Here is an 18,199-nt window from a genome sequence, read left to right on the forward strand (position 1 = left end):
CCCGCAGCGGATGGAGTTCCCGCCGCTGTTCCCCCACCGCCGCCGCTCTCCTTCGCAACACCGTCACCCCTGCTCGGGCTCCGGGCTGGGGGTTGCGAGGAGGCAGCGGGTAGGGGAGACTGACAGGTTGGAGTAAGTACTACGGAGCTGGTCGGTTAGCAGGCGAAAAGGTACTTAGTTCCTCCGAGGATGTGGTTTCATGTGGTTGCTCCGAACGAGGGTGTTCAAAACAGAATAAGGAGTTCATTGAGAAGAGGCTTCGCTGCAGCAGCTGTGAGCTCCCTACCTGCCCAGGCGGTGGGGATGGGCAGCGTAGGGCTCTGCGCTAATGCTCTCGGATGATGCTGGGTTTGGTTACAGTCACGCTGTTTAAGGGAGAAGAAGGAACAAAAGCCCAGACAAACATCTATGTGCAGTTTCTCAAAATTAGCTGCAAGAGCATTATGTCAGCTCATGCATGAAAGTTCCCTTAAGGCTTCCACTGCAGCATCTGGTATTAGCTACTGTCTTAGGCAGGAAGATGCTCCTGACAGATGCAATCACAGGTTTGGGCTTTTACAGCAGCATCTGTTTTTCCCCCGATGTGCCAGCGATAAATTATGCCTTTACACATTTTTTTTATTGGGAAGGTATGAGCCTATCTGGGTTTGATTTCTTCCTCTTTTGCATGCACACTGTTTACCTTCCCTCGAGAACATGTTTCAATCCTACATGGAAACTGGTACTTAGAAACAAGTATGGCCCCCACCTTTCTCTTCCCCTCAGTGTAACTTCATTTGAATGTCTGATATGAGCTCTGCTGAAAACAAGAAGTTCTCACCACCTGGGCATATGCAAAACATTGGCATTGAAATGAGCCTTGGCATGAAAACAGCTGTTACCCAAGTTTAGCACCCTGCGACTCATTTTCATGAGGAAATACTGACTATCGGTGTTTTTCAGGCAACTCTTTCCAGAGCCCAGTGAAAATCAGAACAAAGGAACTCTCTTACCCCTCCACATCTTTTTGGACAGCACTGAAAGCCTTGTTTTCCTTAGGATGGCATTTTTAAGCATAATGAGTTTATCTGATGCTTTATCTGCGTCTTTGCTCTCCCCACCTGCATTTTACAGTTCTATCTGTGCCTGCTTGATTGTATCAGCATAAAGATACTGATGTCTCCAGGATGCAGCTTTACATGTGTTACTAGCATTGCTGATGTTGAGATCACTGATACGGTTGAAGTCATGAGGGTTTTTTTTAGAATAAGATCATTGTCACACTTGGCTCTGCAAGGCCATAACCCTCTCAATTGACATGAGATTAAAAAGCCCCATCACATATGCAACAACAGCAGCCACAGATCTCCTGAAAGAGCTACACTTTGTCTCAAATATGGCCAGTAGTAGAGAAAACACAGAACAGACTGGCTTCTTCTCAGATGAGCCAGATGAAGATCCTGAACACCAAGGATCAAGCATGTCAGAAATCTGGACAGCAAGCACTTAGATTGCCACCAGCACTACTGAGGAGAACAATACATGTTTGAGTGTCTGGTTTTCTTGAAAAACAAAATATAGATAGATAACAGGTATGTAATACAAGCAGCATTTCTTTTTCCCATCGGAATTGGACATTTTGCGCAGGTAACCTTTCAGGGTACTGCTTTTCTTTCCCCCATGTAACAGCCTGCACCCATGGCCAGGAATATACAATTTCTGCTCTGCAAACTTTATGAGCAGTTGTCGCTTCTTTTCTCCCCACCCCATCCTATCCTTTGCTTTACACATCCTTCTCCTACTTTTAGACAGCCCTCCCCTCTGGCTTCACACTGGGACCCTGCCCACTGCTGTTTGAAGGCAAGTTGCCTTTCGTCAACTCTTTCCTCCCCAAACCACACAAGTGCCAGCAATGCTAAAAAAAAAAAAGCTGTGTAGCCCGGCAGAAGTAATGGGGTGTGGTTTTCCACTGAATTTCGGCATCTCAGTTGATTGACTTTTTAGCTGTAGCAGAAGCACAGGCCATTACTTAAAGACTCTATCAGGGATTTCACTGCAAAAACAAGCTTCACAGGGAAGTTGGCCCTTCAGGCAACAGAAACCAGTCTTCAGGGGAAGATTTCTCCTATTAGGAATTGAAAGAATCTATATACGGTATCTTTTCCTGCTTTGAGGTCACTCACTGTACCTTTCCATGCCTTATGCTCATACTGCAGGCTTCTATTAACGTGATTACTCCCTACTTCTATAAAACTTTGTAAGAATTTGCTATTATAGAGCTCTGTCAAATTTTGTTGAAATTTGTTGCCGATTTTGTAAATTAGCTGTGATGAAGCATATGCTCTGCCCCGTTTCTAAATGAAATCAGACTACTACTTGCCTTATAACTGTATTGGCAAACAAAGCATTCCATAGCTGTTTACCAATGCACCTGCGTTTTGAGCAAATTATTAATCTTAGCTTTCTCTTAACTCTGCATGAAAAAGCCTTGCTAAGGAATCAGCCTTCTGCCTTTCGGTGATCTTAAAAGTGCTTGCCATCCTTGTCCGAATTCCTTGCACAAACTATTTTATAGAATAGTGATGTGCACATTATGTATTGTGTGTTGTCAAAGATCTGTAAGGAGTTTAATGTGTCAACAGAAAACACAGTCACTTAATATTTGCTTTACAAGGCAAGATTGCCTTGAATCTCCTTGAAAAGCTTCAAAAGTCTTCAATCTTAAAATGGCTGGTGGAAGACAGGGACCTCAATACAGGAAACTTTCAGATACTGTGAATAATCTGTTCTGCCTACACCTTGCATTTGGTTTGCCTTTGCTGAATTTGAACTTCATGTAATGTACAGGACCGTTTTCAGTGTAAGGTTTAATACTTGCTTATTTGTTTCTGTGGCAAACTCTGAAATGCTGTTAAATGGGATCAACTGGGAACAGGTCCTCACCAGGGTCCAAGGATCTATCTTGACTATAGGAAACACAAGTTCACACACTCCGCACACTGTTTCATGACAGAAATTGCATATTGCTAAAAAAAAAAAAAAAAAAAAAGACTCCTATATTAACATGGCAACATATTTACTCTTAAAATGAATACTGACACACCCAATACTTACTGCAGCTGCAAGTGTTTATTGTAGCGCATTTACAATGTGTAAACATTCACTAAATATGTTTAGTGTCCTCCACCTTTGTGCACAGCAATATACATTGTCACACACAGCTACAGGAATGCTGCTCACAAATGCAGGTTCTCTAAAATATGCTTCCCTTTGGTTTTCTATTCTGCTCCCAGAGTGAATAGACTATAGAAAATAAGGCATCCATTACATGGCATCACGATCAACAAAGTATATAAACTAAGTCATCAAAACTGAACTTTTATAAGGTCTAATGTTTCAGACAGGCACTGGCAGTACCAGGTTATTAGGTTGGTAGGAAACATCCAGTTTCTAAAGCACAGAGATGTGACTCTCAGAGACGTATCTTCTGTGTATTTAACTTCGTTTAGACTTCAGGTTTACAGACTTGTGTATCAGAGGAAGATTTCAAATAAAAAAATAGATATTTTGAAAGTGCTTTTGTCTGACTTTTCCTTTAAAAACATAAGGTCAGCACACTGCGAAGCTGAAGACTGTAACTGATCCTACTCAGTGCTGGATATAGGAGAACGTCTACATTTCCGCACTCAATTCACCCCTCAAACTTCAGTTCTGGTCTGGCACATCCCTGGCCTCTCCAAGAAGAAACTGCCACTTGTATCAAGTGGTACTTATGTTTATTGAAACATTTAGTTTATGCTCTCAGTCATATTTGAATGCTTTGTGCATCAACTCACTGTAATGTCTCCAAAACCAAATTACACCGAATGTCATAGTTTTAGTTTATTTTTACTATGAGTGAGGATAAACAAAAAATGCTGAGGGCTCTAGAGTGAGCTTTCGCTTATTCAGTGACGGGTCAGCCATCGCCAGACGCCTGCAGTACTGGGGGCTGGGTTGGTGTTCAAAGTTGAAGTTGTCCAGCACTTATTCTGCTTTTAGTTGAAAGTGACTGCGTTTCTAGTCTACTGGCATAATCTAGCCACGTCTTTGAACACAGACAGCTTTTTAATGCCCTTTACATTCTAGCACAATTTAACTGGGGAAACAAATAGAACAAAGCTAATAAAAAGCCCAAAGCCCTGAACTAGCAGTGAGAGCGCCTAATCAGAAAGACTGTAAGTTTATCGCAAGGTTCTGCCACAGGCTTACACTGGTTTTTGAGAAAAGCAAATTCAGGCTTTAGGTATAATGTTTTCCACCAGCTCCACTGTCCAGTTCTTGCAACGTGTGCTGCTTTAAAGCCTCCGTGATACACTCCCGCAATTCATTACATATGTTCACTACAACCTGTAAAGGAGAGAGTGGAGGAATTGTCAGGTGCATGCATCAAAATAATAATTTCATTGTACAAGGAGCCTTAAAAATGCATCTGAACTATTTAATTACTAATTGACATACACTGATAAGAAACTGCTATGAATCACCATAAAATGTTTTGAACACATGAAAGAATTAAGTGAAGCCTTGGATGTCCTGTAGGACTATATGATTATTTAAGGAGCAGAAGCCATAGAACTGATAATGCAACATCCCGCTCGAAATACTTACTTATTCCTACAGATCATTTGTTTCAGAGTAAAACCAGAAGGCCACAGTAGAGAGCTAATGGACCAATGTCCAGTATTTACAGGTAGCTGCAAAGTCAGCCCCCGGTCTCGCTTCTAGGGAAAGCAACACACTATTTCCAGATAAAAACCAGTTTGTACCACTAACATGCATGATTTGAGGCATGCATGTGGATCAAGACATTTGGCACCAGGATAAAATCATTAAAGAGTAGGTAATCCATTTAGGAAACAAGGCTCTGAAACACGGCGCTTAAATGTCTCCAGCTCCGTTCAAGTCCAGGGTGCTGCTGGCTGCCCAATACTCCTGAGAAACACGTTGCTTGAGAGTAATCCTTCTCCTTTTCAAATGCTCTTCTAGAGCCCTGATCCCTGCCTCACAGTCAGTGGGAAAAGTATTACATCCCCACCCTGTCCTGCCTCACGCTGGGTTTCTCGCCTGGTTAAACTAAAAGGTGTGTGCAGAAAAGGAAATATTAACATGTCCATGCCCTTTACCCAGGAGCAAGATGCTCTGCTCTGCTTCATCCCACACTTTCATCTCCAGTAAGGCACTCGGTCAGAACAGCGGCTCTCCGCTCTCAACTGGCTCACTGCAGGCTTTGTTGTCTCCCTGCTCCAAAGTATGTCCCCATCTCCTCCCCCTCATAAATATACTCTATCTGGCATATAACAACACGGCACACCAGAAAAGCCCCATACCAAGGAGCTGCAAACGCCTTTGATATTTTTAATCAAGCTGCAAATATTTTAAGGCTTTTGTACCAAGGGACCCTTCAGCAAGCAAGACCCAGAGCTGCTGCCAGCCAGGTTAAATATAAACCACGTATCCTGCAATCGGTATTCCTGAAGAAACAAAACTTCAAATAACTGAAGCATTAAGCTCTCCGCAGTGGAAGTTAGGCAATGGTTTCCCAAGTGCTGTGATAGTATCTTAAACTGCATGCTGTCTTAAAACCTTGGCAACTTGATTTTCTCCCTAAGTTTCAGGCCTGCTACCATTTAGGTTAGGACACCTTACTGCACAAAGTATCATTAAAAAGAGGATAAGAAGACACTGAAGAAGTTCTGTAAGTCCTGCCTATTGCAGTGAGTACAGAAAACGTTAATGCTTGCACATTATACATACGACGTTCCCAAGTTACCATATATATTATCTAACTTCCTGTACTATTTTTCATATGTTAAGTGATTCTTAATGTAAAAGTTCTCTCATCTCTCCTAAGGAGTTTGTTCGCTGCGGAATTTTTGCTAAAGCGCTCCATTCTAGAGCAGTAGAAATAGTTTGGGATTTTTGTGTTGTTTGGGTTTTTTTTCCCCTCCACCCCTAAAATTGTAAATACTCTTCATAAACATTATACCAGGGACACTTTTTTGTGTGTTGGTTTTACATATACCTTAATATATAATTTTAATATAGGTACATACCATTACAGCAACAGAAGAGAGATGCAGAACTTTCCTCCTCTAACCTGTACCTGCCAGAGTTTGGCAAGTCTTTGCACTGTGATATAAATCTCTGCAGTTCTGTCTCCGGAAAGCCATCTTGCTGGTAGTGCTAAAAATTGATATTTAGTTAAACCTCTAACAAGACTAAAACATACAATAACCCAAATCATCCCCAGATCGCTTTTCAGACATTGCTCAAGTCTGAAATTGGAAGATTCACAGAACCAAATATGAAATTACTGCTTTTTAGTAGATATTTATCTTCCATTGGAGCAGGAAATCAGACAGGCTTGTAAGAAAACCGAAGTAGGGAGGGATCTTGTAATCACTCTACACCCTCAAAAGTAGCCATTATATTTATTCTTTAAATTGGCATGCACCGCAAATCAAAATATTGAAGGAGATGAGAGTCTTGACAGCACCAATCTTGCATTTTTATTCCAAAAAGTAAGAGTCCATGCTTACCTTGACAGTTTCGTACGTATCTGTAATGAGGGCAATGAAGAGGCTCAGCACCATATAGATGAACAGACTGATAAAGGAGTAGAGGTAGATCCTACTGAATAACCAAACTAAGTAACTTTTCTGCTGCATTTTTGCAAAGGTGGCGAACATGTCATCTCCATTGATCAATGAAAAAAGGCATTCGGAAACCATGTTCAGAGAGCGAAACTAGAGAGGAGGGAAGAAGACAAAGACATCCATGGCCACTTTATTTAGATCCAAAGACTGTACACAACATGAAGAAGATGCACAGTTGACGACTGGCTGCCTCGGGTCTCTTTGTACGCCCAGTGTATGACAAGGTGCAAACAAAAACATTTGAGGAATGAACAAAGTTTGTTACCTCCTGTACACATACATGTTCAATTCAGAAAAAAACAATTTCACTTTTAAAAGGGATAGGGATAGAGTCTACAAAGTTCTAGTCTGACACTGCAAGATGAAAAGTATTTCTCAAAATGCCAGCATGTGATTGGGAGTCACGGCAGCTTCCACTTCTGACTCAGAGCTTTCATAACTCGAGGAAAGTCTGATTGACTCATGGAAGTCAGACTCCTCAAACAGAGCAGCATCATGTTGAAGATGCACTATTTTTGTATTAAGGGAAGCCTTGACATGGAAACTCAGAAGTCAACAGCAGTAATTTTCCATTTGTTTAGAATCCATTCTGTTATGCAGATTGTCTTTTTTTCATGTTAAGTATATTACCTTCACATGGTATGGTCCCAGTACAATCCATCCACAGAAACAATAGCCCAGGTAGATCATAGCCGCGCAACAGCAGAACCTCACCACGTTGGGTAATGCTGCTCGCAGCGTTAGGATGAGAAGCTGCACAAAGCAATGCAAACAGTTAGAATTCAACCAGGCATTTCTTCCAGTCCTTTTATAGCAACAAACAGAATAAATACCAACAGCACGAAGATCCCAGGAGATCCTTACATTATACTTCTGAAAGAAACCTAGGTAGCGAATGACTCCAAGCCACACAAGCATAGTGGATGTTCCTAGGAGTATGCTACAGACGTCATAACTTGTCAGGCTCTAAAAAAAAAAGAAATAAAAAAGAAAGAAAAAAAATCAAGCATTATAACAACGGACAGGTTCTAAATTGCGACTCTCATTACTACAAAGATCTGTTAAGAAACATTATTTTCCTTGGCAATCTCTCCCATTAAAAAATAGTTTGGGGCAATATGCATTAGAGATCAGAAGTCCTACCAAAGAGCAAGGGCACTTTCGAGTGTAACTCATTTCACATGCCTTTACGTATGGCTGTTTGTAAAACAGCTTCTGACAAGACAAGCTTCATTTGCAAGGCAAAGAGCTCAGCTGCACTGCAGGTGCAGAGACATCCCCTCCGTACCTGCCTCGCCAAGACCTGCAGAGGGGCACCGCAAACATTTTCATGCTGCTTCCCGACCTGCGGCAACTGCTTCTGGAATCTGCATGGATAGATTCCCCAGAGCAGTTTGGAAGTCTCCCCACTCGTCCCAATGGACAGTGTAGATGTGGCATTCGAACCGCAGAGCAAAGAGGGTTCTTCCAGTACACAGGCAAAGCAGTTTTTAAAAAATAGCATGACTTGTCAGCAGAGCTCAGATAAATACTAAGGAGGATCTTGTTAGGTAGCTGGGAACAGTGGGGTGTAGAAAGTTATCAAGGAGAAGACTAATTAGCTTCTAATTAATTCTAACCGGAACTTCATTTATATTTTATTGGCACTTCACTGTTTTTTTCCGCCCATACATACTGGCCTGTTTTCATCCAAGTTAGCATATACCCTGTTCCCCGAACTGCAGCTCTGCTCTGAAATGGCTCATGGCAGCTGACTTGAATAAGAAGTTTTCACTGTTTTCTGGTTTTATTCCTCTAAGAGTTGGCTAGTCTTTTATTATTAGCATAATTCATTTACAGTTTGACAAAAAACATATGTAGGCTACTTTAATGTGAACTCCTTATTCACCCATTAACTTTCACACAGTAACATGGAAAAAGATCCTGTAATTACGGTCCACAAGGCTTGCAAAATGAAGTGAAATGTACCTGCAGGGAAGAGTTTTAGTAAAATATTCTCTTAGAAAACAAATATATATAAATAGATGTATTTTTATATATAAGATATTGGAATTCCAAATGTAAGGTCTTACTCCAATCTTGTTCCTGTCTTCGCTTCTCCCAAAGCAGGATGGAGTTGTCTCTTATCTTAGCCAGCTTCTTCATAGCTTCTTTCTACTCCTAAGAACTGAGTTTATAGTTCCTAAGGTAAGATAGGGCAATTTGTACAGGGTGTTTATGACAGTCAAGCTGTCACCAGATGGATTTCAGACCCATCCTTTCATCATTACTGTCCAAAGTCTGTTGTGTTGCAATGTCACACTTCAAAGTCTGCTACAGATTTGGTGAAGAACAAAATTATCTGAATATTGGAGTACTTCAGGATAGCGTATTGTAAAAATTTTTCTTCCCTAATTCTGGCTGCACATAATTTGTTTTAAAAAGATATTTTTTTCTATATCAAGTTGATTTTAGAAATTGAAGGCCTAGAACTTGGCTGTGGCTGACTGTTATGTACATGCTGGAAGCCAGAAGCTGGGAAAGCAGCAAAGTGATGTTTAAGGAGAGAGCCTCTGTGCTAATTTAACACTTGTTAAATGGGGATCATAAAGTTAAATGCTAAATTTAAAAAAAAATAATCCATCAAATAAGCAAATATAAGTGGTCCAAAATGAGAAAGTCTTAAACTTTCAGACATGAAGTTCATTTTATTCCTTGGAGTCACAAATGAGCAAAGATAATTAGAACTATAGTATCTAGTGGTATTTGGAGTTTTTAAATCTCTCAACTGGAAACAACACATCTCAGCTGCAATGCCAGAGGAGAAGAAAGAGTTTTAAAATTTCATGCCACTCAGAATCAAGTATAGCCAGCCTAAAGTCTTCTGAGAGATTTAAACTTAGCTGGGACAGAAACAATCAGTTTTGTGTGCACCTAACAGTGTAACAAGCTTACCTTGGCTTGTATCTCCATTTTTAGAGTGGATCCAACAATAGTTAAGACATCGCTAACCATAATCAGGATGTACCACCCATTGACAAATTCCATTTGATCACTGAAAGATACTTCTTTCTTATAATAATATAGAAAAAAGCTTACAAATTCCTAGGGGAAAGGAGGAAAGAAAAAATTTAATCAGACTTACACAAGACATGGAGACTTTCTAAGAAAAAAGTGATACCCACCCTTTGGAGCCGAATTCCCTTAACCACTGATCGTGTGCAAAGGATCAATGAGGCCAGACAAGTCAATATAACAAAAGCATCGAAGATCATCATGTAATGAGTGTTTTTCTGTACTGCAAGAACAAAAACATATATGTTTATAATCAGATGCTTTTCATCTTATTGACCATCTTGAATTGAACTAAGAATCAAGTTTTATGTTAACTATGGTCATACAGCTGAATGAAGAAAAATCTTAGCATTTTCCCCAAAAAAGTTTATCTGACATATTTTCATGAGAGACACAAGTGCATCTGCACTACAGATACCACTTCAGTTAATTTAGGAAGGTTGATACCACATCAAAAATATACCAGTACGTGAGTGCTTCTTACAGCCCTGCAGAATTAGAGGTTGCGATTGTCCATTTTACATGCACTGGAATGGCCTTTGGAGTGACAGAACTTGTCAAAAGAAAAAAAGAAATCCCAGGAACTTTGCAATACGTATCTTCTCTTACAGACCAGTATTTGACTATCAGATAGTCAAATAAAAAGTTTTTTGGGTTTTTATACCTATCATACAGCTGAAATTAGATGAGACAGTATAAGGATTAGATTTTTAATGCTAAAAGAGTGATTGTTTGAGAAAAAAGTTGAAATGCTACATTTGCAAGAAGATGCAGCCATTCTCCAAAATGGGATACTGAAGTTCTAGTTGACTTCACAAACTGCACTACTCAGAAAAAGCCCACCTACTTCTTGCTTATAGCTAAGTCTCTAACACATGTACTGTCGCCATTTAAGTTGGTTTTGCAGTGTAGTCCAGGATAGCAAAAACTTGTAACTGTTCAAATGCAAGCATTACCTTCATGTTTTTCCTTGGCTTTCAGAAAACAATACAGGAGATGATTTTGAAAACTGTTATAGAGGCAATCTACACAGATATCAAATGTGGATTATTACAGAAGCCAGGTATCAAAACCTTCTTGTACTGCTGCACGAGCAATCTGTTAGAGGTAGCATGCCATCTGGTGTGCGTTTCTAACACAGTAGCTAGCAAAGCTAGTTGATAGAAAGTGTTTAGTGGAATATGTATTTGCATAAGTGGTGTGTTTCATACTCTGTGATGCATTCATTAAATTCCCCAAAATTAATTCCAGTCTGGATCTTAAAAAAAAACTTTTTTTTTTCCCTACCAGCTCTTCATTTCCTAATGTAGGCATAGCAAAGGGGAAAGTGGCAAAGCAGAAAAATGGACTTGATTCATTCTATTGCGTACTTTAGAAAAAAATTTAAAAATAAGTGGAATTTAGAGTCCTGGAAAGCTTCTGACTTTCAAAGACATTATTTTCTCGAATCAAAATAGATCTCAGACAATGTTTTGACCAGACCCAATAGCTGCCAACAAAGGGTGCTCTTGTGAGTAACTATTTAAGATAGATTATTTAACCATACTGTGCATCTCAGTTACACCCAAATACATGCCAAACAACATTTAAGCAGCAGTAAGAAGCGTTTCTAGCCATTCCACTCTAGCAAGCCTTAGCAACAGTGCTTCCTTATCTTTCCTGGTGCTAAGTCCTGAAATAAGAGTGAATCAGTTTCAACTTTCCACCACTATCATGTGTCCTTCTGTTGCTTGGTGCTAGAAGAGGAGTTCACAGCCCTACCTTAAGCAATAAGCAGCATAAGTTCAGTAGCCAAAGCTAGAAGGATACACAGTGAGGTGTGGAAAATTTTTGGTTTGACAGTATCAATGGTGCAAGGTTTGAGAACTGCTAAGGAAAGTAATGGTGTGGCTGCGTTCCTGGGATTTCAGATCAGAGGTTGAAGAACAACAGTTCCTTAGAAAATCAGGATTTGGAGCGCACCCACTAGAGAATGTATGTCAATAGTGCCTCATCTTTTAATAAAGAAAAAGTTTAACAGACATTGTGCTAGTTTGGCAAAAGTGTAGCTTGAAAATTTGAATGCATTTATGTCACTTACTTGATCCAGAAACATGCCAGTCTTTACATTCCCTGATCGCTATGTCGTTGTCTAGACTTATTTTAATTCTTCCACTGTGTGCTTTATTATCAAACACTATCTGTATTAACAAAAAATAAGGTGCATGTCTTTTTAAAGTTAAAGCATTACATATGTAGCACACTGTATTGCTCAGCTTGCATAATGATTCAGAGTAATTGTCCTAGGAAAGAATTTACAAAACTTAAGGTAATTCCAGTTTATGCAAATAAATGCTGTCAAAGTGAAAGACAAATCTGGTGAACCACGTATTTACCACAAATTGCTTGATCAGCTAGATACTAGGTGAAATTCTTTTAAACTACAGCCTCATCCCTCTATGATCTGAAAACAAGCTCTCCCAGAAGCACCTCTCTAAAGAGAAGAGGTTTGTGCTTTCGTTATACCTCAGATGGATTAGAGCACAAAAGGCCATAAGCCAGGCAAGTGCTTCTGGACCACATCACCAGCACTCAAAGCTTAACCTCCCACAGTCACAACTGGCGGTTATTTACAGGGTACACTATGCCATGACAGAGTAATCCAGACACCACCGGGGACCAGTCAATGGTACCCAACACTCTTCAGAAAACATCTGCACTGACTGTGCATGGTAAACCCGCAAGAACAATTTCTCGTTTTGAACAGAAAGACACGTGGCAGGCTTCCACCTACCGTCAGAGTAAAATCGTAACAGTCGGGGAGCTCGTGGTGACGAACAGTCTGGAGGTTGATTGCCTTCAGATTGAACATGAGCTGCACCGTCACCAGTCTGCAACAGAGCTTTGTATTAGCTTTACACAGGGAAAATGCACAAATACCCCAATACAGGAGGTGCTGACTCCTCCTCACCTGTGGAAATCCAGAGTGAAATTCAAATTGTGCTTTCCCACTGTTGTGTTGTCTAACGGTGTCATTGGCTCAATGTACAAGCAGTCTGCAACGGATAAGCACTCACAACAATATCTCATGGGTTATCACGCTCTTTAACGGTAATCTGCCTTTCCCACTCCCGAGGCTGGAAAGAGCTGTTGACTACATTGGGCGAGATAGCATGCTTAACTGAGGAGTCACTTGGAAAGTTAACTGACAAATATATTGGCTTCCCTGAACCAGCCAAGTTATTCGTCATGAACTCATAGGGAAGGCTCCTGAAATTAGCCAAAATACTTGTATTAGGTGGTCATCAGTGCTAATGGCTTATCACTTTTTTTGTGGCAGTAGACATAAAGGACTGTTAACCTTGGAGGTGTGGGCTAGAGGTTAGTTACACAGTCGTTTTCTTGCCAGTTTTGGCTGGTGGTAAGTTCAATATAAATCATTTGACAGGTCTATACAATACTGGATGTTTATAAGAACTCATAAAAAATATAGGGTCCCTCCTCCCAAAGAACTGATACAATAGATTAGGTTCATTACCGGTCACAATCTCTGGATCTATATCAAAGGTGTCATTTCCAGGACAGATGGTTCCTCGCTTGTAGAACTGCTGACACACGGCCAGAGCTGTCTCTTCTGCTCCCCTTTTCTCATAAGCATGGTTTCCAACAGAAATGTTGGGCAGCTGTAAGTACTAAAGTTCAGAACAAACAGACAAATCAACTTAGATGGCACCAAAACTGTTAGTTTCTGGAAAAAAAGAACACCAATGCAAGTGTTTGCATCTGTACCATAACCTATCTTTTTTATTTAAAAGGTCACCTAAAGAACTTGGAAACCTACACCGCACTACGGCTTAGTCCTCAAATACTTTCACGTATTTGACAAAAACACTAAGTGCAGGATTTGGATCTAAATACTTTTTTGCTTATTACTTTTTTCTTTTTACAATCCTTACTAGAAAGGCTAATTTCTTATTTGCAAAGCACGCTGGCTCAAATCCAAGGTCTGCATTTAGTGCCGAATTAGCATATTGATTAGCTTTAAGGATGTTGCCACAAGTACAATGCTCTGGCAATGACAGAAAACCTGAATGAGTCAACAATCTAGTCTTAAGCAACTGGCACAGAAGTTCAATTTCAGACACTATCAGGGAAGGCAGAAGAAGAAAAGGTAAAGAGCATATGTATTGTTTACATTGCAGCGACAATCCTTACCTGGTTTATTGCAAAGAATATCTGGTCATAGACATCCGTTTGTGTGTATACAGCATATGTATCATCCATTCTGTCCATGTATCCTTTCAGGAAGAGATGTTTGAATGCAACAGTGTTCTCTTCTTTGAAGGCAACCACCATTTGATTGCTCAATCCAAAAACCACCAGCTGAAAAAGACATTTATATTTCCTGTTCAAAGACAAAGTTGGCTTCTGGATTAACATGCAAATCCTGTCCTGCAAACTCTTTCATTGTGCTGGTAGACAGGGCACCTACATGCAGGCTACTCCATTTCACAGCTGGTCAAAAGAAAGTTTAACTTTAGGAAACAATGGGTTTCAAGAATGTTCCTTTAACGTGTTTACCAGCATCTCAGCCAAGGACTCGCATTTTTACAAAGAAAAGGTCTCCATCTCAAATTCAAGCTACCCATATACTGTTACGCGTGCTTTGTTAGTTCAGCCTGACATTAATATGACTCACCTTGGGGAATATCAGTGTACCTCAGCCAAAAAGGCAGGACAGGACTTAACCAGACCCCACTTTGAAGTCCTTGCTCCAGTGCAGAAAAGGCAAATTGAGGACAACTCAGAAAAACAAACATCCCTCCCTCAGGTTTGAGTGAAAGGTGCTTTGAAAACCGCTGATTAAAACTGTGCTTGTAGCAGGATAATCTCTGAAGCTGTTAAAAAATATATTGCAATCATTCATGAAAAGTTAGCAATAAAACTCTGCTACCTACTACCCAGGCTGGAAAAGGTTTCTGGAAGAATGTGATGTATTGTTTGCGGGAGCTCGCAACTCTCTTTAGTGACTATTGTTTCAAATCTAGTGTCAGGAGTATTGTGAAGAAACTCATCAGAGATAAGTCTGAATCAGTAGTCTACAGATTAGTTTTATGGCCATGATGCAGACTGGATATGTAGGTTTTGATAAGGACAACTCAGTTACAGAGATACTAAAACACTCTGCAGGCAAGCTCAGCATGCTTAGCACACAGGAATACACCAGCAAATCAACAGTGCTAAGATTCAGTTACCTACTGGCAGATTTTCTCTGAAAAGGCTAAGTCAGCATTAGTCTCTCTCTTATTTAGGTTGTTCTACCATCAAATTTTATTTTTAGTTGCAAAATGGGACAGAGGAGAATCAGAGGACGATGATACATTTCAAACTAAGGTGGAAAGTAAGGGATACAAACATAGTGCTGGGTGTACAGCAAAAGAATTATTATTCCTGCAGTTCGTCCCATCATTCATGCAATTGTGGAAAACATTCTTCTCCATACTTGTATTGTTATAGCACTGACACCACCATAAACGTAAATCACTTATAGGCAACTCTGAAGGATCATCATCTGGGGCATTAGAAAGATTTCATGAAAGACCTTCTTCCTCCTTAACCACAGAACTTGGAGACAAACAGTTGCGGTTTAGGCAGCAGATAAATGTTATATGAAATCTATGGTGCAAGGCCGGGTGACAGGAAGAGTGGGGCAAAATTTGTTTTTTTCAATACAAGAGTTTGTATCCCATATGCAAGGCATAAACAAACGTCATGAAAAAGCTAACAATTTCAGTTCTCACCTCTGTGATATTAAAACACAAGCAACTGTTCCTTCCCTTGAACACAAATACACGCAGAGTGAAGAAGGTATTGGGGGGAACAGATGTGTAAGGATGCCATCCTTTAGGGGGGCAGAGGATAAAGGAAAAAAAAAGTAAAGTAAAAAGTAAAGTAGAGCCCTTAAACATAGTTCCTTTCATCTCCGCTCTTAGGAAAGCTATCTTTCAGTCAATGGTTTTAGGAGAAAATTATGCCATCTGAGATCTAATCTACATATATGCACCTGAGATAGTTTTGCAGTCTATCCTCTCCCTGTCTCTGCAGCACACCAAGAACAGCATTGGTCACCTGCACTCCTTATTTGAATTCCCATGGGCTAAGAAGAGTCCCTGCTTCCCTACTTACTCACCTGAATAGTAACCATTGCTATTTTGAGTAGCTGAATCCCAAGTTTCCAAGGTTTCCTGCCCCGGGCCCAGAATTTCTCACACGGGTTCATGAAGAAGAATTTTAACTTCCTTCTAAGCTGGTCTTCCAAAAGCCCCTCCTGAGATACTGACAGGTGTCGTTTGTAGCTGCAAAGATTTTCATCATCATGAGCACTGCAGCTGCTCACAGCCACTTCAGGAGTTTCCATTTCTGAAATGAAAAGAAGTCCGTATCAGTTGGAAAACATGCAAGCATGAATACAGTAGCATCAGATCAGTCTGCACTGACAACCTGGACTGCAAAGACGTTTATCTTCTGTGAAAGGTACTTGCATGTTACACTGAATGTAAGACCTTCCTCACAATATTGCACATGTTCTGCAGAACCTGAAGAAAAGTTTGGGCAAGCTCTTAAATTTACGGATAGGCTGTCAGGAGAATTATTTCATCGTGGAATTTCTGTCCCTTTGGAATTATGGAGTCACTTGCTGAAAACGTCTTCTCTCACTTGCCAACAACGTCATATATGCAAGACATCCTGATTCATTTCCTCCTGTGTCCAGAAGAGTACCCAAAGCCTCTCATGAGCGTTCACTCTTCTGGAAAACTTATCTACTTCTATAGCTAGTATTTTTCCCTGCTGTCAGGGACTGCTGTCCAGTCCTTGACAGAAATGGAATTTTCAAGACAGACAGCATTTTTCTTAGACATTAGTATTAGCATCGTTCACTCTCGGAAATGGTCCCAGCATGCTAAATTGCAATTCAGATAAATTACCTGAGTTCATTAATTTGTCGTTTAGCAAGATAATATCTATTTCTTCAGCCATAAAAGACTGAAGGCCAAACAATGGTGATCACGAACCAGACAAAAAGACCAAAAGGTAATTGCATTCAAGCATCGTGATTAGCCGAAGAGGCTCACATTTTAGATAAGTATGAGAGGAAAGATTAGAAGAGAACCTTGTAAAAACAGTGAGACGCTACTCTCTAGAGTATTCAACATATTTAGATGTTAATCAGCTACTAACTTTATAAAGCATTTATAAAATGTTTGGAAGTCAGTAATGAACTTAAGAGGCAGCAGAAATATTTATTTCAGATACAAGATTGCTGATATTAAGAACAGAGGAGACAGCCCAGGTTGTGAATAAATTTAAAGATGTGCCATATGAGACACATTACTTTTAATTTGCATAAGCAAAGTTTCTTATATAACTTAAATAAAAAAATCAAGATTAATAATTTTTTTTTAATAAAAAAACAGGATTTGTTTTTAAAAATGCGTAGATCCCAGTTTCCTCAGGCAGCCATTGCACACACCGGAACACAAGTCTGTTTTCAGATACCACACAAGACCTTCAATTTCCCCAGGTGTCAGAGAGGGCAAGAAAGGTTTTGAATTGGCAGTTTAACCCTAAGCATAGGCCCATAAATAACCTTAAACAAAAATTCAGCTCCTGTTTTATCAAGTCTCCATTGCCCTGTGGGATACAGTATGCCACAGTTTCCACTCTTCTTTCTTACAGCTGATCAATCGTTTCTAAGATAAGCCCTACTCTGATACTGCAGTATGCCTGGCAGTGTATGTGCTTCATTTAAAAAAAAAAAAAAAACACAAACCAAAAAACAACAAAACAAACCAACCAACCAAGCAAAACAAACTAAAAACCCAAAACACCCATACCACAAACTACTTCTTGACCTCACGGCATCGGCTTGAGAAGATGTTTTTTAATAAAAAAACGGGATTTGTTTTTAAAAATGCGTAGATCCCATGCAGTTTCCTCAGGCAGCCATTGCACACACCAGAACACAAGTCTGTTTTCAGATACCACACAAGACCTTCAATTTCCCCAGGTGTCAGAGAGGGCAAGAAAGGTTTTGAATTGGCAGTTTAACCCTAAGCATAGGCCCATAAATAACCTTAAACAAAAATTCAGCTCCTGTTTTATCAAGTCTCCATTGCCCTGTGGGATACAGTATGCCACAGTTTCCACTCTTCTTTCTTACAGCTGATCAATCGTTTCTAAGATAAGCCCTACTCTGATACTGCAGTATGCCTGGCAGTGTATGTGCTTCATTTAAAAAAAAAAAAAAAACACAAACCAAAAAACAACAAAACAAACCAACCAACCAAGCAAAACAAACTAAAAACCCAAAACACCCATACCACAAACTACTTCTTGACCTCACGGCATCGGCTTGAGAAGATGTTCCAGACAAACATCACCCAGAGGCGGGATGCTCTCAGTAGCCTGCGCTGAGGGCTCCGCAGCCG

General features: G+C 40.1%; 1 protein-coding gene across 1 annotated transcript; it reads right to left on the reverse strand.

The window, feature by feature from the left end:
- Positions 1 to 4,335: 4,335 nt before the first annotated feature.
- MCOLN3 (mucolipin 3) lies at positions 4,336 to 16,128 on the reverse strand. The gene is made up of 13 exons (XM_009884715.1): positions 15,901 to 16,128; positions 13,926 to 14,093; positions 13,249 to 13,402; positions 12,682 to 12,766; positions 12,505 to 12,601; positions 11,812 to 11,911; positions 9,842 to 9,954; positions 9,612 to 9,761; positions 7,542 to 7,643; positions 7,308 to 7,430; positions 6,561 to 6,767; positions 6,075 to 6,204; positions 4,336 to 4,368 (listed from the first exon to the last, which is right to left on the reverse strand). The coding sequence occupies exons 1-13, from the start codon at positions 16,126 to 16,128 to the stop codon at positions 4,349 to 4,351; spliced, it is 1,677 nt and encodes a 558-aa protein (XP_009883017.1). The 3' UTR covers positions 4,336 to 4,348.
- Between the last annotated feature and the right edge of the window lie 2,071 nt (positions 16,129 to 18,199).

The sequence above is a fragment of the Charadrius vociferus genome, unplaced genomic scaffold (assembly GCF_000708025.1).
Source record: "Charadrius vociferus isolate BGI_N301 unplaced genomic scaffold, ASM70802v2 scaffold163, whole genome shotgun sequence".
Classification (NCBI taxonomy): domain Eukaryota; kingdom Metazoa; phylum Chordata; class Aves; order Charadriiformes; family Charadriidae; genus Charadrius; species Charadrius vociferus.

Excerpts from the sequence above, each read along its gene's own strand:
- MCOLN3 (XM_009884715.1), bottom strand. The coding sequence starts at position 16,128 with ATGGAAACTCCTGAAGTGGCTGTGAGCAGCTGCAGTGCTCATGATGAT. Across the intron at positions 12,602-12,681 it reads TTCACTCTGGATTTCCACAG|ACTGGTGACGGTGCAGCTCA; the intron begins GTGAGGAGGAGT and ends GCTCTGTTGCAG. Across the intron at positions 7,431-7,541 it reads GTTTCTTTCAGAAGTATAAT|CTTCTCATCCTAACGCTGCG; the intron begins GTAAGGATCTCC and ends TGCTTTGTGCAG.